This window comes from Ranitomeya imitator, chromosome 1 (assembly GCF_032444005.1).
Source record: "Ranitomeya imitator isolate aRanImi1 chromosome 1, aRanImi1.pri, whole genome shotgun sequence".
Classification (NCBI taxonomy): Eukaryota; Metazoa; Chordata; class Amphibia; order Anura; family Dendrobatidae; genus Ranitomeya; species Ranitomeya imitator.
In genome coordinates, this window is record NC_091282.1 from 975,685,120 (window position 1) to 975,701,682 (window position 16,563).

Here is a 16,563-nt window from a genome sequence, read left to right on the forward strand (position 1 = left end):
CACAAGGGTAACAAGAGAAATTGGACCCCAGAAGTTGTTGTCCAATTTATCCCGAGTATGCTGATGCCCCATATGTGGGGGTAACCCACTGTTTGGGCGCACGGCAGAGCTCAGAAGGGAGGGAGCACCATTTGACTTTTTGAGCGCAAAATTGGCTGTCGTGTTTGGAGACCCCCTGATGTACCTAAACAGTGGAAACCCCCCAATTCTAGCTCCAACCCTAACCCCAACACACCCCTAACCCTAATCCCAACCTCATCCATAATCCTAATCACTAACCCTAACCATAATCACAACCCTTACCCCAAAACAACCCTAATGTCAACCCTAACCATAACCCTAATCAAAACCCTAAATCCAACACACCCCTAATCCTAATCTCAACCCTAACCCTAATCCCAATACACCCCTAATCACAACCCTAACCTTAACCCTAATCCCAAACCTAACCCTAATCCCAAGCGTAACCCTAATGCCAACCCTAACCCTAATACCAACCCTAATCCAAACCCTAAACCTAATCCCAGCTCTAACCCTAACTTTAGCCCCAACCCTAGCCCTAACTTTAGCCCCAACCCTAACCCTAGCCCTAAGGCTACTTTCACACTTGCGTTGTTTGGCATTCCGTCGCAATCCGTCGTTTTGGACAAGAAACGGATCCTGCAAATGTGCCCGCAGGATGCGTTTTTTGCCCATAGTATTGCCGACGGATCGTGACGGATGGCCACACGTCGCGTCCGTCGTGCACTGGATCAGTTGTGTTTTGGCGGAGCGTCGGCACAAAAAAACGTTCAATGAAACGTTTTTTTGTACGTCGCATCCGCCATTTCTGACCGCGCATGCGTGGCCGTAACTCCGCCCCTCCTCCCCAGGACATAGATTGGGCAGCGGATGCGTTGAAAAACTACAGCTGCTGCCCACGTTGTGCACAATTTTCACAACGTGCGTCGGTATGTCGGGCTGACGCATTGCGACGGCCCCGTACCGACGTAAGTGTGAAAGAAGCCTAACCCTAAATTTAGCCCCAACCCTAACCCTAAATTTAGCCCCAACCCTAACCCTAAATTTAGCCCCAACCCTACCCCTAACCTAACCCTACCCCTAACCCTACCCCTAACCTAACCCTAGCCATAACCCTACCCCTAACCTAACCCTACCCCTAACCTAACCCTAGCCGTAACCCTACCCCTAACCTAACCCTAGCCCTAACCCTACCCCTACCCTAACCCTAACCCTACCCCTAACCCTACCCCTAACCCTACCCCTAACCCTAACCCTACCCCTAACCCTACCCCTAACCCTAACCCTACCCCTAACCCTACCCTAACCCTAACCCTACCCCTAACCCTACCCCTAACCCTACCCCTAACCCTAATTTTAGCCCTAACTGCTGTTCTCCTGCCGGCCGGCAGATGGAGACAGATGGCGGGCGCACTGGGCATGCGTCCGCCATGTTCTTCTGCCGGCGGCCAGGAGGAGCAGCAAGAGGATCCAGGGACCTAGGTGAGTATGCTAGGGTCCCCGAATCCCCCTATTTCTCTGTCCTCTGATGTGCGATCACATCAGAGGACAGAGAATTACACTTTACTTTTTTTTTTTTTTTTTTTGCGGTCGCCGGTAAACAGTTAATTACCGGCGATCGCAAAACAGGGGTCGCTAAAACCGACCCTCGATCATGCTCTTTGGGGTCTCGGCTACCCCAGGCAGCCGAGACCCCAAAGATTCTCCCGGTGCCGGCCGGCGGGCGCACTGCGCATGCGCCCGCCATTTTGAAGATGGCGGCGCCCACCGGGAGACACGAGGAGCATCGGGGGAGCTAGGTGAGTATTGGGGGGCCACCTGGGACCCCTTTTCTCTGTCCTCCGATGTGCGATCACATCGGAGGACAGAGAAATTAAAAAGAGATCGCTTTTTTTTTTTTTTTTTTTTTTTTTTTTTGCGATCGCCGGTAAACGGTTAATTACCGGCGATCGCAAATGCGGGGAGGGTTAAAAACCCCCCGAATCATGTTCTCTGGGGTCTCGGCTACCCTCGGCAGCCGAGACCCCGGAGAAAATCGGCCTGTGGGGGGCGCTATACACTTTTTCCACAGCGCCGTTAATTAACGGCGCTGTGGTTTAAGTACCCTTAGCGGCCGCCGTTAAAAGGCGTATCGGCGGTCGCTAAGGGGTTAAGGAATAATTTGAGCATTTTAAACTGCACCTTTTAAAGGCAATTGTATAAATTCTTATGCCCCAAATAATTCTTTTGATTGGATCCATACTGTGTATCTCATGCAAGCATTTTCATTCAACATGCGAGTGGCAACCAACATCACTCAAATATTTGGACATACAGATTCTAAATGATCTTTCAGATTGATATGTTGTGCGATGACGGGGGGATGAATGAGGGGCCCCAACATCCGTTGCTTGGCACGCTGTCATCTGCGGCAAACACGGGCTCTGATCGGTGGTAAGATCATTACATATACAGTGATGCGACCGCTATCTAAGCCAGCCGGCTCACACTGAGACAGGAGCATAATCACCCTCCTACAGTGTGTATTGCTTAGCTCCTGTGAGAACGGTCACCGGAGTTCATAGTTGATGAACCTCAGTGACCTCACTTATGGCTCTGCTCACTGCGTGAGAAAGTTCGATGTTTCTGGCACTGCCACAGCTGATGTTTAGGGTGCCAAACCCAAACAGTAATACGGACTTCCTGGAGACATCCCTGTTCGGGGTTCGTGCATGGACTCTAGGTGTTTGGTATAGACCTCGAACTTTACTGATTGGGTTCACCCATCTCTAGCCAAGAGATAAGGGGGCCTCCTTTTACCTCTAAAACAGGTGGAATTGTGCATTTTGATGAGCTATTTGATTGCAGAGGGCCCATAGAGACATTAGAAGTTTACAGATTGTCTTTCCACGTGTGTGGTCATTTCTTTGTCCTATATGTTTGCATTGAGCACCATTCGTATCCATTTGTTCATCCCTTATGGGATATAACCATATAAGACATATAAGTTGATTTTAGAAGTAATAAATAGGCATCACTGAGTAAAATGGTAAAATGCAATTTCCTTAATTAAAAAGTGACATATCTTTGTGGATATCTGATTTTCTCAATTAGATTATATTTGCTTGGTTTAGAATTAATGAAGAATTTGAGGTCATGTTAGCCATCCTATATTCCTAGAACGAGAACAATGACCAATAAAAATCAAGAAAGAAAGATCAGCTAGTCAGGAAAGTCAATCATATCTGAAGGAAACCAACAGGCAAAAATTATATGACTTATTAAAAGCCAACAGGGTTACTTTTATGCTCACCGCATATGAACGTCTTACCTCACCTCTGGAACGAGCTTTAAATGGAGAAAAGATAATTAAACTTTCACTTTAAATGGAGAAAGGAGGCCACAACATTAAAGATTTGCCAGAAATTAAATCTGAAAATAACCGTTTTCAAACAGATCTCAACAAAGCCAAATCCTGTAAAAAGTTTCCAAACCCACCGCAAAGCACAGTGCAGTAATTTTCATATAAAGCCTGTCTGAGCGGGATATAATTGCAGGCTTATTTTAATGCAACTATAAATATGCATCCTTTTATATAAAGCTTTGACCGTGGATGAAATATTTAAAGAAATGAAAATATTCTTGGTGATTTCCCTCTTGAAATGTTCCACTTTCCATTACGGATAGGAAAGCGGCCTCTTTTTACCGCTGGGTTGAGCATAATCCTCTGTAGCAGGTATCATGCTGATGAGAGCCGCTATTAGCCCTACAGTAGGAAGTAGGATGTAATAATAATACTTGCTGAGCGACGACAGAGCATTAATCAGAATTTTCACTCGTACTATTCGCAGAAGGATTGGCTTGAATTTTTAGCAAAAGAAAAGTAATAAATATCTTGGATATAATTGCTTCCCAGTTAATCTCTGCCCTACATTCCTGAGGTGGGGATCATGTCGTGGGGCAGAGAACCTCTAGGAACAGGAAAATATTTAATATACACTCGCTGTGATGTAGCGTAATAACCATATTTCCTGTCGTATCTTAGAACAAGGAGTTTTTTATAGCATGGTTAAGGCGTATGTGTTTGCAAAGCTATATCTAGACCTAGATTTGATTTTATATGTAGTATACCAGACACTTCTTTCGTTTGCACCACATGAACATCTGTTAGACACAAACACTCTTTGTGACCCTGTAGTTTAATTTAAGCAAATTTTGTAGCATTGGCACTGCACGCTCCAGATGGAAAGCAAAAGGGACTCGTAAACTCGAGTAATGAGGCAATGAAATTTGCTCCGTGTTAGTTCTTCCTTCGCTGCTAAAAGTGTTTGTTTTTGTCAGTAGGAACTATGAAAAGAAGGCCACACATTGAATGTACTGCATATTACAACCCCCAAATAATACGTAATATACAATATAGTAGCGTGATACCGATTTCAGTTCCAAAGTGTTTCCTATTTGTATAATATTAATTTTCTCAACACTTAATTTCTTTGTTATTATTGATGTTTGCAATAAACCAATCAAGAACAATTTACATAGCTTAACACAACTTATATATAACAAGTTGTTTTTCCAAATGTAACACAAAAGGCCACTATTGATGATTAGTGCAGAAATATTTAGTACGGTACTTAACAGCCTGCTGAAAATGTGATGCAAAGCCAGACATCAGCTTCCTGAAGAACCTTAGCTCATTTCTCATGCACATTGATCTCCAGTTCACTAATATTCTTCTGTTTGACTACTACAACCACCTTCTTCAAAGCCCATCAAAGATTTTCTGTGGTGTCTAAGTCAGGTAACTGTGATGGCCACTCCAGGATCTTCCAGAACTTCTTCTGAAACCAAGCCTTGGTAGACTTAGAGGTATGCCTGGGATCATTGTCCTGTAGGAATGTACAAAGACGTCGAAGCTTCAGCTTTCTCCAGAAGGCATGAGGTTTACTCCTATTTTCCAATATTTGATTGAATCAATATTGCCCTCCACAGGTTACAAATTTCAAGTGCCAGGGGAAGCTAAGCAGTCCCAGAGTATCAGCAAGCCTCTGCTTCACTGCAGCTAGGGTGTTCTTTTCAATCTTTGATAAATTTTTCCTCCTCCAGACAAAATAAGGATCATTAGGGTAAAAAAAGTTCTAGCTTTGTTTAATTGCTTGCTATATGGTTTTGATCCTATTGGAGATAACATTTTTGAGCTTTTGGGTTAGTAGAGTCTTGGAGTTTGGGCATGGAAACCTTCAGCATTTAGTATGCACTTTACTTGCAAACTGAAATTTCAGTATCTGACACCACCACATGCAGGTCTTTGGCAGGTTCTCTTGGGTTTTGGACCAAATCATTTTTAAGCAATCTGGTGGCAGCCAGGGATAGCTTCCTTTATCTGCCATGTCCAGGTAGTGTTCTTTTAACATTAAACTTTAACTCTGAGGACGCAGTCAGATGTCTGTATTACTTGCGTGAGGATCTCATTGCAATCCTCAAATTGGTCTTCAGCTCTGCTGTCCTGAGCATGACAGCTGCATAGAAATAAGTGCTCTCACACTCAGGTTAGGAGAGGCAGCTGCCAGTCAGAGCATTGCAATGCACCTCCTTGCGCGAGTAATACGACCTTCTGAGTGCGCCCTAACTGTATCTCTAGGAATATAAATGCCTTTGATATTTATTTGTATGATGTTCCTTTTGTGTGCATGGTAATGAACTCTTGTCTAAATGTTTAAGTTTAGTCTTTAACATGTGATCACAGTCACCAAACCCCTTTCCAGTTCTGGTATTTGATGTTTTTTCAAACACACCTTGATTATTGCATCATGTGTGATCGGTACTAAACCTGGTTTACAAATTTGTAAATATAAATATTTGTGGAACTTCAGTAGACAATAAAAGTGTCATTGTGTGATGAATTTGGAGAAACCATCTCCTATATTAGTTGTTGATGTATTTACATTTTTCTTGATTAACTTGTTTATAGCTCAATGTAAGCCCCCCCATGACTGCCCTTTTCAAATATGTAGGGCAGAGGGATGGGATTGGTGAAAGGGGGGGTTAGGGGAGGAACATTGGGGGTGGGCTTTGGGAGTAGGGCAAAAGTGCGGGAAACCCACCACTTTTGGACAGGAAGCCAATGCAAAGAAACCCACCCACCATCCTCCTTTCTTTCCGTTTCCGTTGGGATTATGTTGCAAACATGGGTTAGGCATATGTATGGATTTTTACTAGGCCTTTATATGTATGTTGGCAGTTGCTTCGTCACAGTGGCAGGGTTAGCGGGGAGTGGGGTTCTTGGAGTTGACACTGATTCATCCGAGAAGGAATTGTAAGTAAAATTCCGGACAGTTAAAATTGTGTGAGTTGATCCAGCATTTGGTTACTGGCTCTGGATGGGGTTTTTACCCTGGGAGCTGGTTGGCGGCTAGTCTTCCCGGAACGGGATTTATGGTGCCCTCGAGCTGGTAGTGCACGGCTGAGGGTAAAGTGGTAGTTGAGGTTCTTTTTGATTTTGCCAAATATTAAGCCAGATCTTTTGGGTGCTCCAAGAACCCTCCCCTCATGTTTTTTGCATAAAAATTGCATATTAATATTTAGTGTTTAAAGAAAATGTTTTATGTTATTGTTTGTTAATAACCTGGCCGCTGTGGCCAAAATTATCCACACAAATTTAATGTGTAGTGTTTTATTTTAAAGGGGGTGGCGTTTTTCCCCCACACAGGTTGGTGCTTAGGGGAGGTGGCAGGTAAGAAGACGCCATATTGGCCATACGCAGTCATGCAACAAGCAAAACGTTTGTATATTTTGCTATTAAACCAAATTTGTAATGGGGGTTGAATAAGTGTTAACTAAAGAAAACTTTATATTCTGATATCTTGAGATCCAACATAGCCAATTGCTGTGACATACGTGACTTCTCCTAAATACATTATGTATACACATTATATTATCAACTTAGGAGGTAAATGTCATGCCACATATCTCTAGGACATATAAAGAGACTATTGAAATGACAGTGACCTTTTAATTATTTCTGCCCCATTATCTGTGTGCAGTGGTCAGTTTTACAACACACAGGACATCTCTTGCAAAAAGAATTCATCAATGTGGAAATGACCGCTGCATACTAATATCAATGAAGATCAGACTAGTCTAAGAGATAAAAAAGAGTCTTAAAATGTATACGGTACTTTTATTTTATTGGCAATACAAGACTACAAATAAATGATAAGACATAAATGACAAGTGACAGTTAAAAAGGTAATGACATGGGAACAATGATACAAAAGCAAAAACACATAATATTAAGTATAGGTAAAAAAATAAAGATGAATAAATCTAAAAATACAAGGGAAATCAAGTGTAATATAATATAGCCATGGGGTCAAAAAGATATATAAGGATACCCATGAGATAAGTCAGCCTATTATTATAGAAGTCCAATCATGATGATAGACATAAGGGTTCGCTCACAGTGTCATAGATTCGCTCATGCGAAGGAATTGGGCTGATTATGCTAATGACACTTGGCTCAAACTCTGTCAGAGTTATAGGACCAATTTTTTGTACACTAGTATGAGATAACCCTTATAGTGACCTAATATAGCAAATTAAACAAATACAGACCTGATAGGTGACTGATGATAAGATTGTTCCCCAGCCACTAACTTCAAGGTATAAAAGTTTAGGTAAGCCAATAAAAGAACACAACATGAACTAGTATTAAGACACACAATTACTTTAAAATATAACCACAGACAAGAAATGTCAGTAATGTGCAATTATACTATGAAAACAGCATCTAGACTACTATAAAAGAATGGCTTAGCCTATTGATTTTTAGATGTTCCTCTAATTAAATACAAGTTTACGAGATGATATCTTATATGCAATCAGAAAAGGATACAGAATGAAGACATAAGTAAAAACGTAGCTATGCTTTCTCTATAGGAGAAATGTCTCCCAACCACATTAGTCTGGACTTCATATAACTATTTCAGCTTCAGGAAGAACTGTTTAAGAATACGGCTACCATCTGTAGAATTTGGAAATCTACTATACTTTTCTGTGGCACTTTTTTTTTTATAAGGTCTATGTTTTGTGCTAATATATTCCAGGCACAGGAAGCTGAATAGACCTGTGTAAAATGGTGATATATATTATGTGTTTTTAATATTAAACCACTGGATTGCCATATGAATAGCAAGAAATATGTTACAAAGCCAACGTTTCTTTCCCAGCTCTAGTGTAAATCCATGAGTAAATTAATAGTGGTTAAAATTATGTGCACAGCTGCTGCGCCAAATACGAGACAGTCTACTTAATAAATGCATCGATAGTATAATGTAACGTGTGTGTTATAGGAAGCGTAAAACGGACAGAATCAGGAGTCGCAACACAATGAACTACTGTATTATATCGCTGGAAGGTCAAATTGTCTATGGCAATAGTTCAGTTCAAGGGTGTTTGTAAAATTCTGGAGTGGAGGAACAGGGATATCAGATGTCCACCTAACACGTGAGATATCGGGCATCATGGAGCAAAACCAACCACAGACTGTACTTGCTTTTACCTCTTTACTGATGAGTCAGTCACTCAGGAAAAAAAAGTTTAAATCAGGCAACTTTACAAGTTAGTGGGGTTAAAGCTTGAAATAGAGCAGAATAACAATGTTCTGATTGGTTTGGCTGTAGGTAATAATTTGGGTCACTCATTGTTCGTGTGCGGCAGACCAAGCTTTCAGCCACTCATGCAATACCATAGACAAGATAGCTTTCCACCTGTGTCCTGTCTTTGCCAGCATGTGTAGGCAGATTACGGGATGCAGTGACGCAAGCATCAACTTCCAATATGACCATTTCTCAAACCCAATTCTAAGGAAGCATTGATAACATACTCCTATACACAGTCATCAAAAGACTGAAACCATTTTTATCTTTCTGGACATGCATGTATCACAGGAGGATATTCCATTGATGTATCCTGTGCAGCTGTTCAGGGACCCAAGAGCATAGGTGGCCCACTTCTTCCTCCAAAGCAGGTGACTTTGTGCAGCATTATTATGAGATATTGGACCGCAAAGGGCTCATATAGTGTTAGTTTAGTTTAGATCTTTATAGCCGGTGTGCTTGTAAGTTAATACTTTAGTATTAGTGAAGGTATTTTCTGGAGTTATGGTGATGGGAACCAATGGTCTTCTTACTTTGGAAGACAATAATGCTTTGTCTGTTACTCTACAACTGGATGAGAGATGGAAAGGATAATGTGGGTGTTGGCACTGATTTCCATTTTGCGCCTTAATGAGTTCCGTGGTAGAGTGCTAAACATTGGGGACAGATTAGGCATGTCATTAAAACCATAAGACCATGTCTAGTGTCAATTCTCTTAGTTGTGGGTCAGTTTTGCCTAGATAGTATGCTAAGTAAGAATCTGATTGATAATTAACAACTACCTGCATTCAAGTACTGCTGTGGACTGATGCTCTATGGTTCTTATCATTATGATACCATCTGTATGTTCCTATAAAACATCTATTAATATTGATGCTCTTCCATGGCTGAGCTCCTCCTTGTAGAGGTAGTATATCTAACTTTAGAGATGTAGAAGCATAATTGGAAGGTTGTAATATTATGCTGAAGATGAGCTTAGGTCAATGGCTGTCAGATTTAGGAGCTGAAGATTTGTGGATGCTTTCTTTTATATAGCGGAGAGTGGTAGAGCCAGGATTACAATCTACAGACCTATCAAGAAGAACTGACCTACAACATAACTTCTCTCTGACCTGTTAGGTGGTGTTAGCTCTAGAACGTTACTTTTACTGAGAATCGTACATAAAACTGAAAGTGAGTGACTAAAATGTCTGTGAGTGTTCCTTTCTTCCGAATGGGGTTTGCAGAAATCTATTCCATTCTACGCACATCTGTAGAAATTATTCAAATACTGTATATTTAGAAAATCATGTCAATCATAAAAATTCTACAATATGTAGATCAGATTTAGTAAAATTTCATTTACTTTACTGGAACTTTATGACATTGTGGATTTTTAGTCCCAATATCTGTGTTTTTTTCAGCGTACGTGTCATTCTTCCTTCTACAGATGTACTTTTGATGCATGGTTTCTAAAAGTTACAGTTTTGTTTCATGGCTCCATTAGGTACAATTGCTACATTTCTGAGGCTTAGTTGTATGATTTTGAGCATGTTGGACCTGACTTTTCTTCTGTGTCATGGGCAGGAGATATGTATTCATTAAAGGGGTTTTGCACCCATTCTCATTCCCATTGATTGGTCTCCTTAAAATAAAAAGCTTATACTTTCCTCCATGCCGGTGCCATTTGAGCGGTGTCGGCACTCTCTCTCCCGGGGCTCACATGACCTAGTTATGTCACATCAGCCGCAGCTCTCACTTCCTGTTAATTATGCACACATCTGAAGAAGGGGACAGTGATGCCATTGCTGATTGGGCACAGAGCTCACGAGACTAAACAACCTCACGTGAGACCCGAGAGAGCGAGAGCCGACACCGCTGGAATGGCGCTGGCATGGGAAGTGAGTATAACCTTTTTTATTTTAACCGAGCCAACCATAAGAAATGGAAAGTGGTTGTCCAAGTAGTGGACAACCTCTTTAAAAGTTATTTTGTTTAATGAATTTGTAGAAATCACTTATTAGTTGTGTTGAGTTATTGAAATTGTTCTTGCTTAGTTGGTTTATTGAAAAAAGCAGAAAGTTTGTGACTTTTGCTAAAAAACCTAATTTCCAAAGAGGAAGGAATAATTTGATTGCAACCATATTCCTAGAAATATTTTATGGTAATGCCAGGCTCACCTACCTTGTGTATTTTCTGAGCTCTGGTCCAGCGCTGTACATCCTGCCCTGGCTGTATGAGGTGTGACCAGTCTGCCAGTCACTGGACATAGCAGTGATGCGTTGGTCACCATTGCAGCTGGTGATTGACTGAAGCGATCACATAAACATGTACCCCTGGAAGAGGAAAAACCGAGACCGGCAAAAACAATTTGTATGGGGTACCGTATATGATCTTATTTTGTTAGATTCATTAGGGAATGCAGATTATAATTTTATTTTAAGTCTAAAAAAACTATAACACATATAACATACTCCATAATGTTACGTATTTTTAACCATCATTTTCAGCCATGTCTTACATTTTAGATTAGGTTTGGCTAACAGAAGGAAATACTTACATAATATAAAATGAATTCCGTGGACAGCTCTCGACATGTTGGCTAATGCCACTAATACAAACTTATGTATAATACATTGTATTTTACCCATTTAAACTAACCTTAACAAATACTTCTTTGTGCGTATTTTTGGCTTTCTTGTGCTTTTGCATCATGCTTATTATTAAAACCTATTAATGCAGCATTACGTATTAATACTACTGCTTTCTTTTTATGGATATCCTAATAAGTGTTATTGGAGTGTTAAGGTTATAACACAAGTACAGTCCACTGACAATCCAATATTTGTGAAGCAGAAAAAACACTCTAAAACTGAAGCATTTTCCATGAGAAGGATGTGACTCTGCCAAATACTCATATGTGCAAAATCATATGTGCAAAATCCCATAGAGAATATGTATAATTAACCCATTAGATTGACAGATATGGCATATTTCTGAGTATTATTAGTTGTTTATTGCATTTCAAATGTATTATTAAGGCTGAGTTTCTATATATTTGTGCCATCTGGATCAGGTATCTCGTTCTTCAGATGATAAGTGATGGCAAAATGGCATCAATTGTTATCAGGCTTTTTCAATGCAAAATTAGTAAGGCAAATAAAAGAGCTCCTTGAAGGGTCCGGCACAACAACTGATTCATTGGGTGAATGTAAATGATTTTATAGAGAATTATAGGATTCGATCTCGCATCAGTTTCCCTCCAACATTTCACTGTCATGCAAAAAGGGGAATAGAGCCACAAACCCCATTGCTTTGCGGCACATATATGTACATTTTATAATAAAATCTATTAAAGTGGATCTGTCACTATCTTTCACAATATAAGTTGCAAACATTATTAAATATCTGATCTGATGTGATAGACCTGATATCTGATAGACCTGATGAGGCTAAAGTTATTACATTGAATAGCCATGTAAAACTGTAGCTGTAATTTTTTGTGAAAGTTTCCCTCTCCAATATTAAATTGAGCATTTTAAGTGGAGAATTATACAACGATTCTGACATAGTAACTACTCCAGTTCCATGCTAATTATGGAGCTCGGTGCACGCTTTCCGTGGCCAATGGCTCATTGCACCAGTCCAATAACAGGTTTTACATGCGCTCGCTTCGCTCACTGGTGATTGATAGCACTGGCTTGCTTGGAGTGAGCACTGTTTTCTGTCCGCGCTATCAATCACCAGAGAGGAAGGCAGGGCATGCAAACCTAATGGGTGGATCAGTGGACTGAGCCTCTTGGCCCTGGCAAAAGAGCAGTGAGCACCCTAATTAGCCTATTTGATTAAACCTCAGTTTCTGAAGAATGGAGGCAGCTGTTAGACTACTAAATGTGTGATTTTTATAGAGGCTATATCAGATGTAAGGCCATGTGCTTAGTTTACACTGTCAGTTTGGGATGACCGACACCCTTTAAGAGATTTATGTCAATATGTATGTAGTTTGAATCCTACAAAAACCTCACGGAGTGAAAAAATCCAGAAAAAATAGTTATAAAATATATATTATATTTAAGTTACAGACTATACGCAAATAATAATGTAAAGAAAATAACGACAAGGCACATAAAGAGCTCATGCACGATGGACAAACTGCACTATAGTAGTATAAAAGGGTTAACCAGCAAACCTATATAAGTCATATCTAGCCTTATAATATCTATTCAAAAAGTGCATAGTGCAAAGAAGAGTGCAAAAAAGTAAACAATGGAGTCCTCCACACAGTATAAATGTATGACACAAATGTGTTCAAAGCCTGAGGAGATCACCAATTAGGGAATGCTAGTCTCACCCATTAAATATCTGCCAGTGTGTGTCCAATTGCAGCCACGACGCGCATTTCGCATGGGCTTCCTCGGGGGAAGATCTATGTCAATATATATGTAGTTTGCATAGTGAAAAGTGGTGACAGATCCGTTTCAAGCATTCTATCAACTCTTTGGGTATGGATGGTGTAGTTTCATTGTATTCTCCTAATCCTTTTCTATTATTTTCAAAGGGAGAACCTGGATTTCTTGGCCCTCCTGGAGAACCCGGGTTACCAGGCTTGCCAGGGACAAAGGTAAGAAATAACATATTTGCTTGCCGCAAGCTGTTTGCTAAGAAGACAAAACCAATGAAAGAGAAAAACGCTGCAACAAAAAATTAACTAAATAATGCAAAAAAAAAGTTACATATTGAACTATAATATTTATTAATGCTTTACATAGATGGAATCACTGCTGGTGTTTTTCACCTAACAACTAGGCAAACATAACGTTGTCTTGTGGGCAATGGATTAGGGCTGCCATCTTCTAGAGGGGGCCATTAACCCTTTCACCACCTTGCGAGTTTCTGTTTTTGTGTTTTCATTTTTTGCTCCCCTTCTTCCCAGAGCCATAACTTTTTTTTTTATTTTTCCATCTCCATAGCCTTATGGGGGCTTGTTTTTTTGCGGGATGAGTTGTACTTTTGAATGACATAATTGTTTTTACCATGTAGTGTACTGGAAAACGGGAAAAACTTCCAAGTATGATGAAATTGCCAAAACAGTATAAATCCTGAATTGTTTTTTGGGTTTTTTCTTTACCATGTTCACTAAATGCTAAAACTGAGCTGTCCTTATTTATTATCCAGGTCTTTAGGAGTTTACAGATGCCAAATATGTATAGGTTCTTTTTATATTTGAGTGGTGAAAAAAATGTCAGAAATTTGTAAGAAAAAAAATGGCCCCATTTTCCGAGACCCGTATTATCTTCATTTTTCATGATCTGGGCTGGGTGAGCCCTTATTTTTTGCGCACCAAGCTGATATTTTTATTGATAGAATTTTGGGGTATATGCAATGTTTTGATCTCCTGTTATTGCATTTTATTAAAATAACCCAAATTGTCATGACAACTCATCAGCCCCCTGCAATCAAGTGACAGTGGAGCTGATGGGCAGGTCTTATGACACGCTTCTGGCTCTATCAAGTTAAATTTAGCTGTCAGTTATTAATAGTGGCATTTAACATGTTTATCATCACGATTCTACCCGCGGCTCTTAGAAGCACATGACAGTCGATCAATTCAGCTGTCATGTGCCAGTAAACATGTGGGTTCAGTGCAGGAGCCTGCATCAAAGGGAGGGAGATGACCTTGGACATACCTATACGTCCAAGGTTGTTACGGGGTTAATATGGAATCTTCTGGAACAATTTAAATAAATTGCTGACAGGCTGCCTGCTTAACTGCCTTAGAGTACCCGAAAATATGCTATTTTACCCTCACTGCTTTAGATTGCTAGGGAGTTTACGAATAACCAATTCAATACATTGTATCAAAAGAATTTTCCCATTTTAAACTTTCTAACAACAAATGGCTAAAAATTACAATAGGGGCTTTTGTGATTGTCGGTTACTGACCATTAAATATATTTAATTCAAATTGACCTTAGATAGCTTTATTTTTCTATTAAATGACCAATAAAATAAACAGTCCCCATTAGGCGCAAGGCTTACAGACTTTTACACTGCATATCGAAGCACATTGGCAGTAAAGGTTATGCACATTTCATTTTTCAGTTTTTTTGGCTCCTCAGAACAGAAGCAACATCTTTGAAGACATACCCATTTTAGAACCCCTGATAAATGTAATTAACTACAACCAATCCAATGCCCTGGAGTGACTTAATATACTAATGACCTATCCAACTCCCGCTACTCCATCTTTTTGACACATTTTTCACAGTAAGGCCTGGGTCACACTTGTGAGTTCAATGCGAGAAACTTGCGCGAGTCTCTCGCATCAAGTCCCGCCACTGCCACTGGCACTCGGGACCGGAGTGTACGGCTGCATGTATTACTATGCAGCTTAACGCTCTGCTTGGTTCCCGAGTGCCGGCGGCAGTGTCGGGACTTGATGCGAGAGACTCGCGCAAGTTTCTCGCATTGAACTCGCAAGTGTGACCACGGCCTAACCTGAAGAATGAAATATGTTAGAAAACCTGCCCTGTAAAAACAATGCTGGACACGTGCTGTATAAAAATTTGTAATAATGAGGGAGATTTACCATGTCAAAAATTCCAGAATTCTGGCACAATTTGTGCTAAAACCTGTTTTAAATGCCTTACACCACAGTTATTATGTTTTATAAACACTTTTTATACTTCTCTTCTTTCTCCCTGTGGGAAAGGGGCTTGATTTGAGATGTGCCAAATTTTTGCTGAAAATTTCTGCTGCAAAGTAAGCCAATTAATAGGCAATGAAAATGTAGACTGGAAAAAGCTCCAGATGTATCATCCACCGTAAGCCTCCTAGATAGATTTGGCACATTTAAGACTGTCTGGTCTAATGGGGGATTTGTCATGAGGGGAATATTTGTAATTTTTTTACTTGTTTTATTATTTTCTTTCAATTTCATAGACAAACCTAACATATTTGGCGCATGGTGCCAGCTAGAAAAAAAGTGACTAGAAAAAGCCAAATACACAAAAATATTGCAACCGTTAAAAAAATACCAAATTTGATATGGGAGGACCAGCTGAAAATGAAGACAAAACAAGTAACAATAAGCAGCTATTTCATGATTTTGCACTGAATTTCCCTCTCTCCTTTCTCCCTTTTCTTCTCCTGCTGTGGGCCTCCAGTCTCTGATTGATAGGTCACTCCTTTCTTCCCTTTGTGAGACCCCACACAGGTGCCCTCATTTCCCAATGTCATCTCATTAGAGGAGGCGGCACAAGAGTGGCCTGTAGTGATGAGCGAGTATACTCGTTGCTCAGGTTTTCGCGAGCTCGCTAGGGTGGTCTCCGAGTATTTGTGAGTGCTCGGAGATTTATTTTTTGTCGAGGCAGCTGCATGATTTACGGCTGCTAGCCAGCCTGAGTACTTGTGGGGGTCGCCTGGTTGCTAAGGAATCCCCACATGCAATCAAGCTATCTAGCAGCCGCAAATCATGCAGCTGCGTCAACAAAAACTAAATCTCCGAGCACTTTCAAATACTCAGAGACCACTCGAGTGTGGTCTGGAAAATCTGAGCAACGAGTATACTCGCTCATCACTAGTGACCTGTCCTTCAGATGTCGGTGGGCGGCGAGGAAAAGGAAGAGAGGCAGGTATGTCCCATACTCTTGCAATTAAAACTTCAAACTCTACAAATTCCAAATGAAATGCTACAAGCAAGGAATACGTTTAGTTAGAGATACAATATCTTTAAGATGTTACTATCTTGTTTTCTTTTGTATATTCATGAAGCATTTAAAGCTTGCCGAATTTATTCATTTTGAATTGAATTGTTTCAGAAAAAGGCTCTTCAGATACATAAAAAAAAATTCAACCTTATGTTCTATATCAAATGCAATCAGTAGGGAAATTGTCAGCAAACATGTTACTTCAGGTGGTTTAGAAA

General features: G+C 40.3%; 1 protein-coding gene across 1 annotated transcript in view; it reads left to right on the forward strand.

Annotated features, from left to right (window-relative positions):
* COL25A1 (collagen type XXV alpha 1 chain) overlaps positions 1–16,563 on the forward strand; it is a 675,823-nt gene that overhangs the window by 522,703 nt on the left and 136,557 nt on the right. Inside the window, exon 19 of the mRNA XM_069743865.1 lies at positions 13,195–13,257. Coding sequence (XP_069599966.1) covers positions 13,195–13,257 — 63 coding nt within the window. The remainder of the gene's footprint in view (positions 1–13,194; positions 13,258–16,563) is intronic.